The 20,486-nt window shown below is 53.4% G+C and overlaps 1 protein-coding gene across 4 annotated transcripts in view; it reads right to left on the bottom strand.

The window, feature by feature from the left end:
• Positions 1-746: 746 nt before the first annotated feature.
• Positions 747-20,486, bottom strand: part of ZNF710 (zinc finger protein 710) — an 81,993-nt gene continuing 62,253 nt past the window's right edge. For all 4 annotated transcript variants that reach the window (XM_055098863.2, XM_034939419.3, XM_024925595.4 and 1 more), the window contains 4 exons: positions 14,322-15,807; positions 9,660-9,851; positions 8,641-8,815; positions 747-3,280 (listed from right to left, as the gene is read on the bottom strand). In XM_055098863.2, coding sequence (XP_054954838.1) covers positions 3,111-3,280; positions 8,641-8,815; positions 9,660-9,851; positions 14,322-15,779 — 1,995 coding nt within the window. In that variant the 5' untranslated portion in view covers positions 15,780-15,807 and the 3' untranslated portion in view covers positions 747-3,110. The remainder of the gene's footprint in view (positions 3,281-8,640; positions 8,816-9,659; positions 9,852-14,321; positions 15,808-20,486) is intronic.

Here is a 20,486-nt window from a genome sequence, read left to right as displayed (position 1 = left end):
GGTGGCTCATGCCTACAGTCCCAGCACTTTGGGAGGCCAAGGTGGGAGGATCACTTGAGCCCGGGAGTTTGAGGCTGTAGTGAGCTATGATTGCACCACTGTACTCCAGCCTGAGTAACAGAGTGAGACCCCATCTCTCAAAACCCCATCTTACAAAGTCCCTTTCCTAAATACTGGGGGGACTCCTATGGCTCCTGAAACCCGACCATTGCGGTAGACTGAGTGGCTTTGGAAGGGCTCTAGCCCTCCATCCACACTGGTGACGCCCCGCTTGCTTTTCCTGAGTAATGCCCTGAAACTCTCAGGGCTATAAGAAGAAATGTGGACTGCTGGCTCCAGCAGGCCCAGCTCCTGGGAGGAAGCTCAAGGCTTCCTGCCTCTTCTTGCCTGTCACCAGCACGGGGCTGGCAGCTCTGCAGAATGCAGCCTCTGAAGCCCAGCCTGGCATCGGGAGCTGGCTTCTTTCCTGAAGCCATGTGGGTGGGTAGGGAGGGGAAGCAGCTTTTCTCTGCAAGTGGTGGGAATACAGGGGCCGTGGCCCACACCACTCTCTTGGGCCCGGGGCAGCTGGCTATAGGCGCCTGGCCCTGCAGGGGGCCATTCCAGTGCAGAGGATGGTCTCAGCCTCCCCCGGGCCCTGGAGAGTGCAGCCCTGCTGTGTGGGGCTGGGAAGTTTGGCTGGGAGTTCCTGCTGGGAGTGAGGGCCAGGTCCCCAAGAGCTGGGGAAAGAAGCATTTGCAGTCACCTCACTAAAGAATATTCATTTATTTATAATTATTGCTAAGTAAACTTCTCTTTTAAACAGGAACATAAAAACACAGTAGGGCTTTGCACAAGTGGAATCTCTAAACAGTTGGTTTGTATACATGTCAAAATAAGTTAGAATGGAATTTGCCCAGGAGTTTCCAAGTCACCCGAGAGGCTGTGCACCTCTTTTGAGAAGGTTAGGGAGGGGTACAGACAGGAGCCTTGCCAAGACCACCCCCCAGCTCAAACTGTGAGTTGTGCTGTTTCCTCCTCCTAGCTTTGCCCAGGTCCAAGGCACAGGGCAGGGGGCGTTCAAGTATCGAACCTCACAGAGGGCCAGTGCTGACGGCGGGGCTGGGGGAGGGAAAGGAGAGCCCCACCCTGGGGGCCAGACCTTCTCCCTTCAGTTTCCAAGACCAAGGCCACTGCACTGGCAGGAGGGAGGAGGAGGAGGAGGTACAGGGTTCTTTTTGGTACCAGGGGACAAAGACGTGGGAAGAGGTAGTTGCAGGGGATGATGCCTTCTGCTCAGCAGGAGAAAATGTCTTATACAGTGACGGGGTCACTGCCACCTGAGGGTCATCATGGCGGGCACCTGGGAGGTCGTGGGGCTTCGGGGTCTGGAAGCCATACTTGGGCCACCTTGTCCACCCCTCAGTCCTGATCACAGTCACCCTGAGGCCTGGCTTGGTCCTTCACTTAAGGATCCAGCCTTGGGGGTGGCTGCGCTGCAGACTGGTTCCTCCCACCCCAGGCTGTTCCCTTCTCCGGGTTTCTAGGCTGAAGCTAGTGGCTTCATCTGTGCCTTTGGGGAAGACCCCTGCTTGCCCCTCCCCACTGAGGCCTCAGGAGGCAAGTGGGTGGGGGGTCCGGGTGCCCTAGAGTTCCTGAATGTGCTATTTCACTGCCCTGGGCCTGTCATCTCTGGTTCCAGGGGCAGGAGCTGGCGTGGGAACAGAGGGGAAGAGAGCAGGCGAGCGAGGGAGCTAGCTGTTGGCTGAGCAGAGTCAGCAGCCCTGACAGCCGAGGATGGGACATGGGACAGAGCAAGTCAGCGACTGCAGGAGCGTGGCAGGGGTGGAGGGCTTCCCAGCTCTGCCTTCTCCTGCCTCCCACCCCAGCCTGCTGAGGCTGCTGCCAGCGGCTGCACCTCCAGGGCCAGGGTGACAGTCCCCATGGAGCCCCAGTCCTGCCCGGCCAGGCTGCTCGGGGTGGGTGGGTAGGAAGCACGCACAGCACATTAGGAAGCTTACGCTTGGAAAAAGAAAATGCATCTCCATCAGAAAAGGTCATAGGTGACACACAGTTGGAAAGAAAAAAATAATAAGTTATCTTCAGAAGACCTCCTTTGCTCAAAAAAACCCTTGATTTCCCTCTGTGGGCTTTACTTTCCTTTTTAAAATACGTTGCTCTTTCTGGGAAGCTGCTGACTCGTGGCTATCTCCGTCGCAAGGTGGACACTGAGGAATAAGAAATGACTGCGGTCCCCCTCCCCGACAGGTGGTCCTGGGCCTCCCCCAAGGACAGCCCTTCTTGGTCCCCTGTGATGCCCTCACTCCGCCCTGCCCTGCCCCATGCTTCTGGTTTTGTTAGTGTGTGCCTGACGCGGGGCCTGTCCTGGCTTTGTTCCTAGTGGGGGCCCCCTGGTGAGGCACTCCAGCTAGGGTCGAAGTGGATGACATGTGTTGCAATCCACTTTAGGGACACCCACTTCCAGAAAGGGATGTAGGACAGGGGTCTTCTGGGGGCTGGGTGCCCCCCAGCTGTCCTGCAGGCCAGGGCCAGGGCCACATGCACACCTGGCTTGAGGAGCGCATGGGAGACCCCGGGAGGTAGAAGGCAGAGTGCCCTGCCTGGCGGTCTGTCGACAGGGCGGGGAAGGGGGCCTGGACAAGGTAGAGGTGGGCAGTACTGGCCAGAGGGGAGCTCAGACATCCTTAGAGGCAGGAGTTGGCCGTGAAAAAGACATGGCTCAAGTGGTCTCTTCTTCCAGTGTCAGGACCCCTGAAGAGCTCTGCTGGGCCTGGAGAGACCCCGAGGGCCGGTGCCCTTGTGACCTGTCCCCAGTGGCCCCACTTCTCCCACTCCCCACGGAAGCAGGCCAGGGAGACCCAGATCTGGGCCTCGCGTGTTCTCCTTCCCTTGCTGGGATGCCTGGGCCTGTGCTGGCTCACAGCTGGGGCCAGTAGTACAGTCTCCATTTGGTCTAAAGGTCCCTAGTGGTGCAAATGACTCGGGGAGGGAGGGCTCAGAACAGTGGGGCAGTAGCTTGTTTCTCGGCTGCAGGAGGTGCAGCCTGCAGCCCATGGGTCTTACCCCCATGCCCTCGCCCCCGGTCCCTGTTAGGGGTGGCCCAGCTTGCGCTATAGCACGTTGTAGTAGGCCATCTCTTTCATGGCCTGTTCAGTGAGGACACTGGCCTCGGCGCTGCTGTCCACGCTCGCATAGCTGTAGGCGTTCTCCTCGAAGTCCTCCATCTCCTGCTGGCCGTCGAGCTCTGAAGGGTCAGTGCCTGTCAGCTCCATCATGGGGTCTGTAAGAGAGGGGCACAGTCAGACCTGGCTGCCGTCTCTCGGGAGGAGCCAGTCACCCCCACGCAGGAAGCTGATGGCCTTTCTAAAGAGAGGGCTTCCCAGTCACGGCCTCCAGGAGTCTCAGCTGCCTCTCAGCCTTCCCACCCTCGGACGCCTCAGCGTCCTGTGGCTTCTAGCTGGGTCACCAGACCTAGGCCCCAAAGCTGAGTGTGGGGGAGTGGGTGCTATCAGTGAGGGCCTTTGTGGTGGAGAACTGCAGGCCTGGCCTTGAAGCCTTCTTTGGGTCATTCTTCCATTGACCCGTCAAAGTCACTAAGCCCTACTTATCCCTTCTCTGCAATGTTTCTCTGGCCACGGGAAGCTGCCTGCGTGACATCACCTTTGCAACACTCATTAGCACCTGCTGCATGCCAGCCACTTCGCAGGCCTCGCCTCATCCAGCAATCACAACAGCCCCATTTAGCAGCTCAGAAGGCTGAGGTTTAGAGAGGTGAATCAACTTGCCAAAGGTCACCCAGCACATGCTGTTGTTCTGAGCCACTGTGCTGCTCTGCCTCACACTGCGGGAGGGTGAGGCCTCCTGCCAGCAGCTGTGCTTTTCTGTTGGTACTAGCCATTGGTATCCTTGGTCCTGGCTCTCCAGGGACAAACACTCAGGGTAGGTTCATAAAGATATGTCAGGCAAAAACTCTTAAGCGGCCCCTTGTAATTTTATAAAATTGAAATCTCATTATAAGGCTCTTACAGGGGAAGCCCAGGGTAGGATCTGGGGGAACTGGGAGGCTGGCAGGGGCTGTGGCTGGCCCCCAAAGTGCATTCTGGCCCTGTCCGCTGAGATGTGTGTGTTTTGGGGGAAACAGACCCCAGGCTGGGGGCAGCCTTGACAGGTCTAAGGCAGGCTTTCTCAACCTTGGCACTTAGGGCCATAATCCTTTGTTGTGGGGCTGTCCTGTGCATTGTAGGATGTTTAACAGCATCCCTGGCCTCTACCCATGAGATGCCAGTAGCATCACCCCAGGTGTGACAACCATAAATGTCTCCAAACATGGCCAACTGTCACCTGGAAGACAAACTCATGCTCAGTTGAGAACCACTGGTCTAAGAGTAATCCCATCCCTTCCCAATTAGTGGTTCAGGAATAGGCACGTGACCCAATCCTGTTGAATGGGTCATGAGGAAAGGCCTGCTAGTAAGTTCTTAGCACCTTCTCATTGGTGTCAGAGAGCTAAGGGGAGCAGGCTGTCACTCTTCCACTGGATGTGAACAAGGAAGCACACACCCTGACGGCCGCTGGCAGCCATCTTGTGACCATGAGGATATTCGCAGCTAATGCTGTGGACAGAGGAAGCCTCACCCTGATGTCACTGTTGGCAAGCTGAATCAGCCAGCTCTGAAGAGGGCCTAGACTTTGAACCATTTCTTTTCTTTTCTTTTTTTTTTTTTTTTTTGAGACCAAGTTTCGCTCTTGTTGCCCAGGCTGGAGTGCAATGGTGCAATCTTGGCTCATCACAACCTCCACCTCCCGGGGTCAAGCAATTCTCCTGCCTCGGCCTCCCAAGTAGCTGAGATTACAGGCATGCGCCACCATACCCGGCTAATTTTTTTTGTATTTTTAGTAAAGACGGGGTTTCTCCATGTTGGTCAGGCTGGTCTCGAACTCCCAATCTCAGGTGATCCGCCCGCCTCGGCCTCTCAAAGTGCTGGGATTACAGGCGTGAGCCACTGCGCCTGGCCCCATTTCTTTTTCTTTTTTTGACAAGGTCTTGCTCTATTGCCAAGGCCGGAGTGCAGTGGTGCAATCATGGCTCACTGCAGCCTCAAACTCAAAGTGATCCTCCCAACTCAGCCTCCTGAGTAGCTGGGACGATAGGTGTGCGCTACCACACCTGGTCTTAAGCCATTTCTTAATGGATTTCCTTATTGTTTAGGCCAGTCTGAATGGGTATCTGTTACTTGTGCCTGTAGCATCTAACCCACTGTGAGTCTTCCAGACTTTATAAAACAAGGTCACTTGACCCATATCTTATAGATTTGGGCTGTTTCTTCCCTCAGTCCTAGTGCCACATCCTCATGTTACACAGCTGGTTTCAAAAACAAGCTAAATAAAGCACTTTGGGGGCCGGGCGCAGTGGCTCACGCCTGTAATCCCAGCACTTTGGGAGGCCAAGGCAGGCGGATCACGAGGTCAGGAGATCAAGACCATCCTGGCTAACACGGTGAAACCCCGTCTCTACTAAAAATACAAAAAAATTAGCCAGGCGTGGTGGCGGGCGCCTGTAGTCCCAGCTACTTGGGAGGCTGAGGCAGGAGAATGGCGTGAACCCAGGAGGTGGAGCTTGCAGTGAGCCGAGATCGCGCCACTGCACTCCAGCCTGGGCGACAGAGCAAGACTCCGTCTCAAAAAAAAAAAAAAAAACACCTTGGGAAAATTTCTACTTGTGGATCTCTGTACACCGTCCCCATTTTGTTTATTAAGTCTATTGGTCCATCCTGTGGGCCCCAGAGAATAGTCTGTAGCATTTTTTATAAGGACATTGATCCACCTCCCCAAATGACAGCCCCATAGTTACTAGATCGTTCTGTCTAGAATGTATGCTGCCTTCCTTCTGCATACGCATCAAGCCTGGGCTTCCCAGACCAAGGCTGTATGAGGGAGGTGGGGACCTGGAGCCCAGTTGTTCCAGGGCCAATCGCTTCATTCTGTCATCTGGTACGGCCAGGAATAGAGGAATTCTAAGCATCCCTGGTGACTGAGCTCATATAGAAAGAGGTTGTGCCTTAACCACCCCGAGGAACAAGGTGTACAGGGACAGTCTTTTTAAAAAATCTTGTTTGGGTGGTGGGATGGGGGTGGGGCGATTTCTGGTAAAAACTGGAAAACCTGCTAAATGTTTTTTTTTTTTTTTTTTGAGTCAAAGTCTCACTCTGTCACCCAGGCTGGAGTGCAGTGACACAATCTCGGCTCACTGCAACCTCTGCCTCCCAGGTTCAAGTGATTCTCCTGCCTCAGCCTCCCGAGTAGCTGGGATTACACGCATGTGCCAACACGCCCAGCTAATTTTTGTATTTTTAGTAGAGACGGGGTTTCATCATGTTAGCCAGGCTGGTCTCGAACTCCCAACCTCAGGTGATCTGCCCACCTTGGGATTTGCCTCCCAAAGTGTTGGGATTATAGGCGTGAGCCAGTACGCCCAGCCTAACAAATTCTAAAAGAGCTGTAACACTGACAGTCTCTTCATGGTCCCAGTTATTTCCAAAAGGGCATGTTCTGCTCTGGTTCCTTCTGGTGGGTTAGCAACAGGGCAGATCCACTAGAATACAGCTCTCAAAATCTACTGCACATGGAATCACCCAAAGTGCTTTACAAAAATCCTGATCCCAGGCCACATTCCAGATCACTTACATTTGAACCTCAGGTCCAAACTCAGGCATCAGCATTTAAAACATTCCTCAGGTGACTCCCAACATGCAGCTGATTTGCCAGCCAGCCCTCTGCAGTCTGGATCAAAGGTTCTCAACGTGAGGTCCCTGAACCAGCGGCTGCTTTGCTAAGAACTGGGAACTTGTGGGAAAGGCAGCGTCTCAGACCCCACCCCAGATCTACTGAATCAGAAACTCTGGGGGTGGGGCCAGCACTTTGTTTCAACAAGCCCTCCAGGAGACTCTGAGGCACTAGTCTGGTCCAGTGGGTCTCAAACTTGACTGCAACAAATGGCCCAGAGATCTTTTTGCAGTGTAGAGTCTGACTCAGCAGGTGTGGGTGGAGCTGAGAGGCCAGCAAGATCCCAGGTGGGGCTGACGCTGCTCATCCTCCTACCACATTTTGAGTAGCAAGGAGCTACCAAGAGCAGCCGACAGGGTTTCATTCTCGTCTACTGGAAGCAACCTTAATAGACAACTGAAAAACAAAACAAAACAACTGAGATACCTGTTTCTGCCAGAAAACCCAGGCCATTCACTGGTCAGCTGTTCCAAAACCAGAGTTAAGCTACTGCAGCTGTTCCCGCGTGCCTGACTGCATTCCAGTAACTAATCCCACGTGGCAAGTCAGCTCACCTGGTTACTGCCAAAGCATGTTCCCAGCTGGTGTGACTCAGAGGCACACCAGAATTTCTTTATTATTATTTGGCGATAGGGTCTTGCTTTGCCACGCAGGCTGGAGTGCCGTGGTCCGATCACAGTTCACTACAGCCTTGAACTCCTGGGCTCAAGTGATCTTCCTGCCTTAGACTCCCAAGTAGCTGAGATTATAGGCACACGCCACCACACCCAGCTAATTTAAAAATATTTTTGTAGAGACCAGGTCTCACTATGTTGCCTGGTTTGGTATCAAACTCCTGGCCTTAAGGGATCCTCCTGCCTCGGCCTCCCAAAGTGCCAGGATTATAGGTGTGAGCCATCATGCCCAGCCAGAGCACCAGAAATAGCTCCAAACTGTAGAAGGAGCCTCCCTGTAGCGCTGTCGGCTCCCCCCTTCCTGTGGAGTCTCCACAGCAGTCCCTCCCCACCATGAGGCCAGAGAGGCTAACAGCTTTGCTGTCACCCAACAGAAATGCTTTAAGTACTGACCACTGCTGGAGGGAAAGGCTACCGCTAACACTTGGGATGTTTTCTGACAGCCTCTGAAACTTCTACGAACTGCTGAGGCATAGGATCCTCTCCTAAAATTTCTCCCAGATCTTAACGTCAGGCCCGTCTGGCCCTTTCATGAGTATGTGGGTTATAGTCTCTGGCAGGCACTTGTGAAGAGTGTGACTGATTGACACTTTTTTGCCTTGGTTGCTGGGAAGCTCAGATCTCCCCTCTGCATGTCCCTTGCCTAGGACCTCCCATGGTGTACTTGGAGTTGGGACCTCACCTGGCTCTCCCTTATCTTTCCAGCTGCCATTTTTTCCCCTTTTTAACTTTCTTTCCCATCCACTTATTTGAAATATTATCTCACGGTAACGAAATAAAGTGTCTGTCACCTCCTGCTGTGTTGTCATCTTGCATGAGCTATCTAAGTTCTCTGTTCTTCAGTTTCTGCATCTGTAAAACGATGATAATGACAGAGCCAACCTCGCTTTGAGGATCACATGAGTTAATAAAGGCCTGGCACACAGTTAGCACTCAATAAATGTTAGTTATGATTTTTATTATATTGTTTACGTGATCTCATTTAAGTCCTTTGAAGAAGACATAAATATCCCATCGTTATTGTCATCATGGCCTTCCAGGGTCCCCCCCTTCCAGACCTGAGCCCACCCCAACGAAGTCTCAGCCTTGGCCAGCCTCCCCACTCCTCTAACTGGGCAGGAAGCTCCTGAGTGCGTCATGTTGGTATCATTCCTGCTCTGTCCATTGCGCTTGGCCCACCCACCTTGGCTGTCCAGGCCGATGTCCATGACGCCATGCTTGACCTTCATGTGCCGGCTCAGGTTGCCCTTGAGATTAAACTTGCTGGAGCAGTAGGGGCACTTGAAGGGCTTGCTGCCCGCGTGCAGGTGCATGTGGCCCAGCAGGTTGTACATGCGGTTGAAGGACTTCCCGCACACCTAGAACACATCAACCCGGTGTCCTGAGCCTGTGGGGAACCTGCTTTCCCCGGACCCCAGCCCATTCCCACCTCTATGGCTGGGCCAGAATCCTATTCTTTTGTTTTTTTTTTTTTTTGAGACAGACTCTCACTCTGTTGTCCAGGCTGGAGTGCAGTGGCATGATCTCGGCTCACTGCAACTCTGCCTCCTGGGTTCAAGCGATTCTCCTGCCTTAGTCTCCCGAGTAGCTGGGACTACAGGCACGTGCCACCACGCCCAGCTAATTTTTTGTATGTTTAGTAGAGAAGGGGTTTCACCACATTGGCTAGGCTGGTCTCGAACTCCTTACCTCAAATGATCCACCCACCTCAGCCTCCCAAAATGCTGGGATTACAGGCATGCACCACCATGCCTGGCCCAGAATCCTGTTCTTTATGGACAGTTCTCTCTTTATGCTTTTCCATGTGACCCCAGACACCCGAGAGACAGGGACACAAGCCATCCATTGCAGGTCACTGCTCCTGTGAGTCTGCCCCACTTTCTCTGAGCTGCAGTTATCAGAAACCCAGGGCTTGGATCTCTAGCTGCACTAAGCCCTCAGGCTGGGGTCCTTTCTCTGTGGCTGCACCATGACCTTCACTCCCTCCCCAGCTCTCAGAAAAACCCAACTTCAGCAGCTTTGAGGATGTGAATCCCCACCTGCCCTCCCAACCCCCAAAGCCCAGGCTAAGTTTCACCCAGCCGGGGCTCCTCTTGCCCGCACTGGCCAGGCTGGCGCTTGGTGGGCCACAGCTGCTGCAGGCATGCTGATTCCAGACCACCCTTGGGGAGGTCCCAGCCCCGGGGCCTGATGAGCTGGTACCTTGCATTTGAATGGCTTCACGGGCGAGTGTACAATCATGTGGGTCTTCAGGGTCTGCTTCTGCACGAAGGTCTTGAAGCAGATGTGGCACTGGTAGGGCCGGACGCTGGTGTGGATCAGCATGTGCCGCTTCATGTTCGCCTGTAGGGTGAACTCCCGGCCACACACCTCGCACTTGAACTCCTTCACGCCCTGTGGGGTGGGGGGTGATGGTCAGGGCCACACAATGGGCACAGCCTCTGGCAGTGACCCTTGGTGGGGAGCCGGGTAGGGGCAGGGCCATAGCATCACAAAGGCACACTTTCTGGGAAATGTCTCTTTTTGAGGGTATTCCAAAATAGGTAACACTTGTTTAAAACCACCGAAGAATGTGGGGGCAGAGCCACTTACTCCAGGAAGCCTCTCAGTAATAGAAATAGGCTGTGCTTTACTGTAACGATCCAGATACCTGCTGTCTCCTGCCCCCAGGGTGGATGTGTACATGAGGTCTGTACTAGTGCACTAAGGCAAATGTGTGCTCATTCATTCATTCATTCAACAACCATTTACCGGGCACCTGCTCCAAGCCAGTACCACACTAGGCGGCAGGGGTCTGTCGCCAAGAAGACACAGGGTCTGCCTGCTGTCTGTGGACTATTTCATCAGATCAAGGACACGTGTATGTGTTTTTATCCTCCATGCTGTCTCTTGGTGGCCTTTTTGGTTCAGACCCTTCTGATAATATGATTAAAGCTATGGACACCCCCCCAAAAATGGCACTTAGGTCTATGTAGAATTTCGAAGGGTCTCAAACTCCCAGAGCCTATCCACTGACCTCTTGAAAGTGTTTTCCTAATTTCCCTGGTGATAAGAGCCACCTGTAGTTCTTATCCAACATACAGCCTTGCAGGCCGCTCCCTGGAGGGTCTAATTCATGGGGCCTGGGATGGGCCCAGGAATTTTTATTCTCAACAGGGCCCCCAGATGATTCTTATCATTGATGGACTTTGGGCTATTCACCCCCAGGAGACATGGATTCCAGGAGAAAACCCACTGGTTTGGACTGTGAACTTTCTTTTCTACGGTTTGGAGGTCACTCCCAGAGCAGGACAGGGTGTTGTGTGCAAAGGGGTCCAATTTATTATCCATGGAGGAAAATTAGGATAAAAGCTGGGAGCTGGGCTGGGCACGGTGGCTCACACCTGTAATCCCAGCATTTTGGGAGGCTGAGGCAAGAGGATCACCTGAGGCCAGGAACTCAAGACTAGTGTGGACAACATAGCAAGACCCTATCTCTAAAATTTGAAAAAGGCTGGGCACGGTGGCTCATGCCTGTAATCCCAGCACTTTGGGAGGCTAAGGTGGGCAGATCACAAGCTCAGGAGTTCGAGACCAGGCTGGCCAACATGGTGAAACCCTATCTCTACTAAAAATACAATAATTAGCTGAGCGTGGTATGCGCCTGTAATCCCAGCTACTCAGGAGGCTGAGGCAGTAGAATTGCTTAAACCCAGGAGGCGGAGGTTGCAGTGAGCCGAGATCACACCACTGCACTCCAGCTTGGGTGACAGAGTAAGCCTCCGTCTCAAAAAAAAAAAAAAAGTAAAAATAAATAAATAAAAGAAATTTTTTTTAAGCTGGGAGCTGTTTTCTTTTTGATGAGTTAGTAATTTAGTAGGAACCCAGTGGGACATGTGTCTGTGGTCACAGCTGCTGTCTTAACTGCTTGTTTGGTATAAAAACTTTGTATTATAACTTAATGGTTCCCGTGTCTATGTCTCTTAGCAGCAGGGACTGTGTCTTGTGTTGTATACCCCCTCCTGACACATCGCAGATGTGTATGACCACCAGGGGGCCCTGCCATTCAGGAGTTTCTTTTATAAACACATGATGTGCACATTGTACAAATTTAGGCTGATAATAGGGACATTTCCAGTTTTATTAGCCTTTGGTTTTTGCTTTCAGCTTTTCTTCACAGTATTAACACTCTGTGGACTTGGGATTTTTTTTTTTTTTTTTAAGACAGAGTCTTGCTTTTGTTGCCCAGGCTAGAGTACAGCAGCACGGTCTTGGCTCACTGCAACCTCTGCCTCCCGGGTTCAAGCAATTCTCCTGCCTCAGCCTCCTGAGTAGCTGGGACTACAGGCGCCCACTACCACGCCCAACTAATTTTTGTATTTTTAGTAGAGACGGGGCTTCACCATGTTGGCCAGGCTGGCCTCGAACTCCTGACCTTGTGATCTGCCCGCCTCGGCCTCCTAAAGTGCTGGGATTACAGGCGTGAGCCACTGTGCCAGGCCCTGGACTTGGGATTTTTAAGTCCCCCAGTAGAGGAGAAAGATGGCAAATATATAGCATATATGCTGTCACCCTGCACAATCACTCCTTGCAGACATTAACAATCCATCATAGGGTTTTATTGCCAAGCCTAGATTCAGTTTCAGAATCCTTTTCTCTTTTTGGAGACAGAGTCTTGCTCTGTTGCCCAGACTGGAGTGCAGTGGCACAATCACAGCTCACTGCAGCCTTGACCTCCTGGGCTCAAGCAATCCTCCTGCTTCAGTCTCATGTGTAGCTGGACCACAGGTGTGTGCCACCATGCCTGGCTAATTTTTTGATTTTTTTCTTTTTTTTGAGATAGAGTCTTGCTCTGTCACCTGGGCTGGAGCACAGTGGTGTGATCTCGGCTCACTGGAATCTCTGCCTCCTGGGTTCAAGCTGGGACTACAGGTGCACACCACCACACTCAGCTATTTTTAAAAAATATTTTTAGTAGAGCCAGGGTTTCACTATGTTAGCCAGGCTGGTCTCAAACTCCTGGGCTCAAGTGATTCTCCTGCCTCAGCCTCCCAAAGTGTTGGGATTACAGGTGTGAGCCATTGCATCCAGCCCAGAATTCTTCCTTTTTTTTTTCTTTAAAAAAAAAAAATGTCTTGCTATGTTGCCCAGGCTAGAGTGCAGTGGCTATTAATAGGAGCAATCATAGCCTCAAACTCCCGGGTTCAAGCAAACTTCCCACCTCAGCCTCCTGAGTAACTGGGACTACAGGTGTGCAGCACCATGCCTGGCTAGACTCTTTCTTGACATTACATTTTAGGCAGCTACTAGCAGTTGACTGCAGGAGCCTCTGCAATGAAACCTACAAATTGCTGGTTTCTAGGCCTGGCAGGGTATTAACAGCTCCCCAACTCCCTATAGTGTCTACTGTGAGAGACAGGGTCACAAGTTTGACCTGGAGTATCACTCATAGGCCACCGTTATGGGGAGAGGAAGCTCTATGTACATTCAGCTTTGAAGGGTAAAGTTGGTGGGATTTCGGTGGAAACCATGGGGCAGCCAAGTACCAGAGTGGGATTGTGGGACCCAAGGGGCCTCATTCCACCTACCCAGATATGAGGGCCTCTCAGAGGAGGTGATATTGGCTGAAAAGCGGGGAGGCTGGTGGCTGAAGGCGGGGAATGGAGGGCAGGGGAGTACGGGTCAAGGCTGGGTTTAGGGACATGGTAGATTAGAAAGTGCTGCTCAATTTCTGCCTTCCCGAGCCACTGTGCCTAGTTTAGCCATATTCTAGAACTACCTGTACTTTTCCATAACAAATATTTTTCCTTACATCTTCTCTGCTTTGAAAATTAAATATATTTAGCCTGTTCTTAAAGGGAAGTCACAGGTTTTGATTTGCTTTTGTAATGACAAGGAACAAAGGACACCCTCTGTACTTCTGACCACTGAGCCAGGACGCCTCCCTGTTGCATCCTGGCCTCTCTCTGGCCTCTGTCCTCCCATCTAGAAAATAGGGAGGGTAAGATACTTCAGTGATTCTCAAACTGTGTTCCTTGGGTCTTGCAGGGGTTATAAAAATGATTTTTTTTTTTGGAGACAGGGTCTCAGTCTGGTTGCCCAGGCTGAAGTGCAGTATCGTGATTTCAGCTCACTGCAACCTCAGCCTCTCAGGCTCAGGTGTTCCTCCCACCTTAGCCTTCCAAGTAGCTGGGACTATAGGTGTATGCCACCACACCCGGCTAATGTTTAAATTTTTTTTTTTTTTTTTTTGAGATGGAGTTTTGCTCCTGTTGCCCAGGCTGGAGTGCAATGGTGTGGTCTCGGCTGACTGCAACCTCTGCCTTCCGGGTTGAAGCAATTCTCTTGCCTCAGCCTCCCAAGTAGCTGGGATTACAGGCATCCACCACCACACCCGGCTAATTTTTGTATTTTTAGTAAAGACAGGGTTTCACCACATTGGCAAGGCTGGTCTTGAACTCCTGACCTCAGGTGATCTGCCCGCCTTGGCCTCGCAAAGTCCTGGGATTACAGGCATGAGCCATCACGCCTAGCCATGTTTAAATTTTTTTGTAGTGATGGGGTCTCATTATTTTGCCCAGGCTGGTCTCAAACTCCAGGACTCAAGCAATCTGCCTGCCTTGGCCTCCCAAAGCGCTGGGATTACAGGCATGAGCCATTGTGCCTGGCCAAATACATGTTTTTGAATGCATAAAGCTTTACTACTTAAAAAACTAATTTCAATTAGTTTCTAATACTAATTGATTTCGAATACTCATCAAAATAAGTACGTAACGATAAAACTAGGAGACCACCTAAATGGTCCCATCTGGGACTTTGGAAAGTACTGGATGAAAAAGTGGCAGGAGGGGCAGGCAGATGCCCAGGCCCTGGGAACGGCCTTACCTTGTGGGTGAGGGAGTGCTGCTTGAGGTGGTGAATCTGGCTGAACTCCATGCCGCATTCAGTGCACACGAAGGGTCGCACGTTCTGGTGCTTGAGCATGTGGTTCTGCAACTGGCTGCGGTAGTGGAAGGACTTGTCACACTCGAGGCACTGGTAGAGGGTGGGGCCCTGGTGGGAGGCCAGGTGGCGCTTGAGCTGGGTCAGGGTGGAGAAGTCCAGGCCGCACTCGACGCAGACATGGCAGCGGCCACTCTCATGCTTCACTTCGTGGGCCTTGAGCTCGCTGGGGTAGGCGAAGCCGCGGCCGCAGAAGTGGCAGCTGTAGGGCTTGACCTCCGAGTGCAGCAGCATGTGGCGCTTGAGGTGGCTGGTCTGCGTGAAGGCCTTGTGGCATACCTGGCACTTGTGGGGCCGGGTGCCCTGGTGCGTCAGCAGGTGCGTCTGCAGGTGGCTGGGCTGCTTGAAGAGCTTGCTGCAGTGTGGGCACGAGTGTGGCTTGATGCCGTTGTGGCCCAGGATGTGCGTCACCAGGTTGTACTTGGACGTGTAGGACTTCTCGCACATGCGGCACTGCCAGCGCTTCTGGCGGTCGCCCGCCTCCACCAGATAGGAGTCGTCAATCTGCACGTTGATGTCCAGCCGATCCAGCTGGGCCTTCTTGTGGCGTTCCACGGTCGAACCCGCCGTGTCAGCCTCGAACTCACTGGCCTCCTGCCACACGAAGCCCTGTTCCGGCTTGACAGGCTCCGGGGACTCCATGCTGGGGGCCTCGGGGTCACTCAGGGGGGCCAGGTGGGGTGGCTCGAACCCACACTCTGTGGGCAAGGCCTCTGGCCCAGGCAGCGCCATGCTGGGCTCGGGGAAGCCATCCCGGGCCGGGGCCGGGAAGTGAGGGTCATATGGGGCCACGTCCAGCTCCGGCCTCGGGGTTCGGGGCAGATGCCGGAGCGTCCGGGGCTTGCGGCTGAAGGCGCTGAGGTCGATCATCTTGACGGCGCTGCTCTGCACCAGGGCGTCGCAGCCGCCACTGGCCGCCTCGGCGGGGGCTTCTGCTGGCCCTGCGTCCTTGTCGTCACCCGGCACAGAAACCTCATAGACCTCCTGTTCCTCCTCCTCCACCTTCTCGAACTTGACCTTGGGCACCAACCGCACAGGTGGCCGCGTCTTCCGCCGGGTGTGCTTCTCAAAGGCTGCCTCCACCTCCAGCACCTCCTCCTCCGCCGGCTCCTCCAAGGCCCTCCCGTTGCAGGCCAGCTGGTAGACGTCGGGGCCTGGTGGCTCGGGCTCTCCCATGGCTGCCCCAGAAAGCTCGGGCCCCAGGTCCGGGTAGAAGGCCTCGGCGCTTATGGTAGCTCCAAAGAGCTCATTTTCGGAGACCAGGCCAAGCACGGCGGCCTGAGCCAAGGACAGCACCACCACGGCGTCCGTCTGTGTCCCTGAGTCCATGAAGCCCTCCATCCCGTGACGGCTAGCTAGGAGGGCATCGCTGTGGGTGGAGAAGGGAAGGTTAATATTGCTGGCTCACTGCTGCACAGACAACAGACACAGCACGGACAAGGGCTTGGCTGATTTTGGGTGTGTCTGGCTCTGATGTCTTTTCTACTCCTGCCTTGGGAACAGGGCACACTTATTATAGGGAGCAGTGATTCCCGCTGTGTATCTGACCATCTCCTCCATCTCCCTGGGAGATCCTGGGGTAAGCTCTGCCCCCTTGCTGGCCTCAGTCTTCCCATCTGTACAACAGGGAGGTGGGATTTCCTCAGTTGTTCTCAAATTGTGTTCTACACGTCCTTCAAGAATTCCTTAAAAAGGCTGGGCATGGTGGCTCACATCTGTAATCCCAGCATTTTGGGAGGCCAAGACAGGCAGATCACCTGAGGTCAGCAGGAGTTTGAGACCAGCCTGGCCAACATGGTGAAATCCTGTCTCTACTAAAAATACAAAATTAGCTGGGCGTGGTGGCCGGCACCTGTAATCCCAGCTATAGGAGGCTGAGGCAGGAGAATCACTTGAACCTGGGAGGCGGAGGTTGCAGTGAGCCGAGATCGCGCCACTGCACTCCAGCCTGGGCAGCAAAGTGACACTCTGTCTCAAAAAAAAAAAAAAAAAAAAAAAAATCCTTAAAAATCGGATTCAAAAATGCAAAAAATAAAGATTCCACTATTTAAAAACTGATTTTAAAAGGCCCACCTACTCAAATGTAATATGTGCCACATTCTAACACATTCTACTGTAGCCCCACTGGCTTTGTTGCCAAAGTAATTAATTTGCACAGACCTTGGGACTGTGTGGTGAGGTGTTAACTGTCATTATTGGTAATGGCTCGGCTGTATGAACGAGAACGTATGGCAGAAACACAACATAAAAAAATAAACTAGGTGCTGAGGCCGATCTCAAACACTGGCTGTCACTTGTCAGCCCCGACGATAAACATCTGCATCTATCACAAGCGGTTGTTGTTTTTCTTGATTAGCTAAATGTTATACATTTAAATATCTAAATTTATACTGATAAAAATATCACTTTTATCTGATTTTATACGTTGGAGTTCCATGTCCGATCTGATTTGAAAGAAGAGCTCCTTGACAGCTAACATGTTTGAGGCCACTATCCGAATTGAATGCTCAAACAGGCTCCCAAGTTCACATTCACAATCTCTCAACTAACGTTTTTTTCTTTCTTTTTGATTAGAGATAGGGTCTTGCTCTGTTGCCCAGGCTACTGTGACACAATCATGGCTCACTGCTGTCTCAACCTCCAGCACTGAAGTGATCCTCCTGCCTCAGTCCCCCGAAATGCTAGGATTATAGACATGAGCCATTGTACCTGCCTCTAACATGATCTTCTAAATAGTGCCAATGTGCCCACGTGCCCAGGTACAAACCCCCAGCACAGCGGCCTCTTCCCTCGCTGGGGGCTCCAGCCACATATGGAGGCACCTGCTCCGTGAGCCGTCTGTGGAGCCCGGTCTTTTCACCCATGGGTCTTCCCACCTGGGGCAGCCTTTTCCCAACCCTGCTGACCCCTGCTCCTCCCACCAGCCTCCGAGGCGTGGCTCGAGGTCCACCTGCTCCTGGAGCCATCCCGGCTCTCCTGGCCTGCCCTCGTGCCCTCTCCAGGCTTCCAAGGACTGCAGCACGCCAGGCAGTGGCGACCTCCTCCTGGGCCTATACCCCTTGCCCTGGTTCAACACCTGGCACATCAGAGGAGAGGGGATGGCATTACTGGGCGACTCTCGCCTGCTTTGCTCCCAGGGCTCCCAACGGACCAACTACCAGCCTCTCCCAGGGCCACGGTCAGGCACACGGTCAGCGGCCCTTCCTCAGGAAACCGGCTCCGGGCAAGGCGTCCCCCTCCCCCCAGCGGCCAGCGGAGCTTCCCCTTCCTGAGGACGGCTAAAAATACCCCAGACAGGAATTTAGCCTCCTTGAAACGGACACCAAAGATTAAACTATTAAGCTTAGAGTGAGGCTCTCATGGAAGGGATCAGATAGAAGGAAACCTCGGCCTGGGGGGTCAGGGTGCATTTGGAATAGGCCGCAGGGGCTAAACCTGCTTCCAAACCACCACACCCCACCCCAATGTCCAGCTGCTGGGAAATGCAGTCAGTGAGGACCTCGAGTGCCAGCTCAGTCACTTGCAAGTGACTAAGCAAAGTCATGCCAGTGGCTCAGTTTCCCTATCTGAAAAACGGGGATGAAAACACTCACCCATGGAAGGGTTGTGAGGGCCCAGGGTCCTAACACAGGTGAAGCAGCTTGGTTCATTATAAGGCCCTAACCAACTGTAAAGAATCACTGTTGGCGGGGGCATGGTGGCTCACACCTGTAATCCCAGCACTTTGTGAGGCTGAGGCGGGCGGTTCACTTGAGGTCAGGAGTTCGAGACCAGCCTGGCCAACATGGTGAAACCTCATCTCTACTAAAAATACAAAAATTAGCCAGGCGTGGTGGTGGGTGCCTGTAATCCCAGCTGCTTGGGAGTCTGAGGCAGGAGAATCACTTGAACCCAGGAGGCGGAAGTTGCAGTGAGCAGAGATCGCGCCATTGCATTCCAGCCTGGGTGTCACAGTGAGACTCTGTCTCAAAGGAAGAAAAAAAGAACCATTATTATCTGCCCAGATCTCTGGGAGAAGGCTTTTCTGAAAAAAGCCACAGAGCCAAGAGATGTTTCCATTCTTGGGCCCCAAATTCAGCAAAGCTTAAGTGATTCTGAGGACAACCACTAGAGACTGAGAACTCATTCATTCATTTGTACAATAAATAGCCGCTAAATCCCTGCTATGGGTTAGGGCTTGTGCCTGGAGACAGCAAGGTGAATGAGGCAGGGGTCCTGCCCCTTGGGGCCCACCACAGCCACCCCCAGCGCCCTCCAGCCACTGTCAGTTTTGCAGAGCACACTGAGGAGCATGGCTGCCTCCTGTCGCGACAGTCCGTCTGACACAGTACCCAGCGGCAACCCTCCTGTCTGTTGTGGGGTTTGGGCAAATGATGTGTTCAGCAGTTTTTGTAAACTTCCCCAAAGGCAGGACCAGCAAGAAGGAGGAACTGAGCGTCAATGGCCAAGCCAGTGCTTCCCCCTTGGCCCTGGATGCTGAGTTCAATCCAGGCTCTGCCGTCTACTAGCCGTGTGACATCAGGTGATTCTCATCTCTATGGGGGGGAAGAGGCTCCTGACTCATGGGACAGTGAGATGAGGATGTCAGTGTCGTTAGTTCCCTTCCCTCTCCTTTCCCCTGCAGCCTAATACCAGGAATCAGCCCCCTCCCGCCAACCTCAAGGGCGCGGGCATAAGGAAACAGTTAACACTGCTTTAGAGGTGAGGAGAGGGCAAAAACGTCAGCCAGCGAACTGCCCGTGGGAGCTGAAGTGTGGTTCCCTACAGCAAGGGTAACCATGGAGCTGACCGTCCACACCGGGCCCCTTTCTACAAGGGGCCACTCCTTATAGTCACACCAGGACACCTGAAGCAAACCCCTTCCCATATGAACAGGGAGTTTGGACTTGAGAAGGTGCGTCTGTGTCAGGAGCCTGTGCTTGGCTGTAGAAAGGGACTAACCCAGAGTCCTTGTTCCTGAGGGTTTGTGCCTAAGTGGGGGCAGGGCAAGGGCACAGAGAGCTGCCAACAACTGACGACAAACACCACGGAAGACCTACAGCTTCTCGTTACAGACACTCACGAGGTCCCCAGTCAGCCATTTAATACTAGGAACAACCCGGGGGGCAGGGGTGGGGTAGTGTGCTCCCCACCTCACGCCCCAGGAAATCCAGGCTTGAATAACACACTCCCAAGTGCCCCATCAATGAAGGGGGAGTTGGGTCTGCAGCCAGGCCCGTGTGGTCCCACAGCTGGGTCCGATCTGTGCTCCTGCAGCTATGCACCCGCGGAGGTCACACCCGAGCCCGGCTCCTCAGTTCTCAGGAGCTGTCCTGGGTCACCACAGGCCAGCAGGGGCACGTAGGCAAGACCTGGGCAAACTGCAACATGAAGGCTCGGGCTGCTTCCTGGCTGGCTGGTCCAGGGCCCCAGCTGGCTGGGGGAACTGGGGTCTCTCCTTCTACTAGAAGTCTTCATTGAGCCGCCGCCCACCTGGGCAGTTGGCCCCACGCTTTCTTTTACACTGGCCTGGAGACTTGGCTGAGGAGAACACACACCACCCTGTAATGCTCTCTTTGCGAGGCTTATGGGGGCAGGCCCCGTGTCCATGTTGTCTTGTTCACTGGGGCGGCCAGGCAGGCTCTGTGTGTGTGCGCGTGCGTGCGTGTGTGTATGCAGAAGGGGCTCTGCTGAGGAGGGAATCTAATTTACCTGCGTTTCGCATGTGTGTTCTGCCTGCCTATCGCACACGGAAATGAGGAGTGGGGAGGCCCCGTATCACTCTGTTCTCCCTCCTCCTGGGCCAGCATTGTGGCTCGTGTCTCCTCACCCGCTCTGTTCCATCTCCCAGGCTAAACCCTTCTGTTTATGTCCTGGCACAGGGCCGTCCAGGGCAGGAAGAGAGCCTGCCAGGTGTGCGTCACCTGTGTGCCAGGGCTGCCTCCCCACCCAACCCAAGGCCCCTCTGTCATCCGCCTGGGGCCCCACTGTGGCCCCTCCCTTCTTAGAGCAGGGCCTCTCCCACCACTTGTGCTGAGGACTCAGAACAAAAGCTCCCCCCATGTCCAG

Source organism: Pan paniscus, chromosome 16 (assembly GCF_029289425.2).
Source record: "Pan paniscus chromosome 16, NHGRI_mPanPan1-v2.0_pri, whole genome shotgun sequence".
Classification (NCBI taxonomy): Eukaryota; Metazoa; Chordata; class Mammalia; order Primates; family Hominidae; genus Pan; species Pan paniscus.
This window is presented reverse-complemented; position numbering and strand designations above follow the sequence as displayed.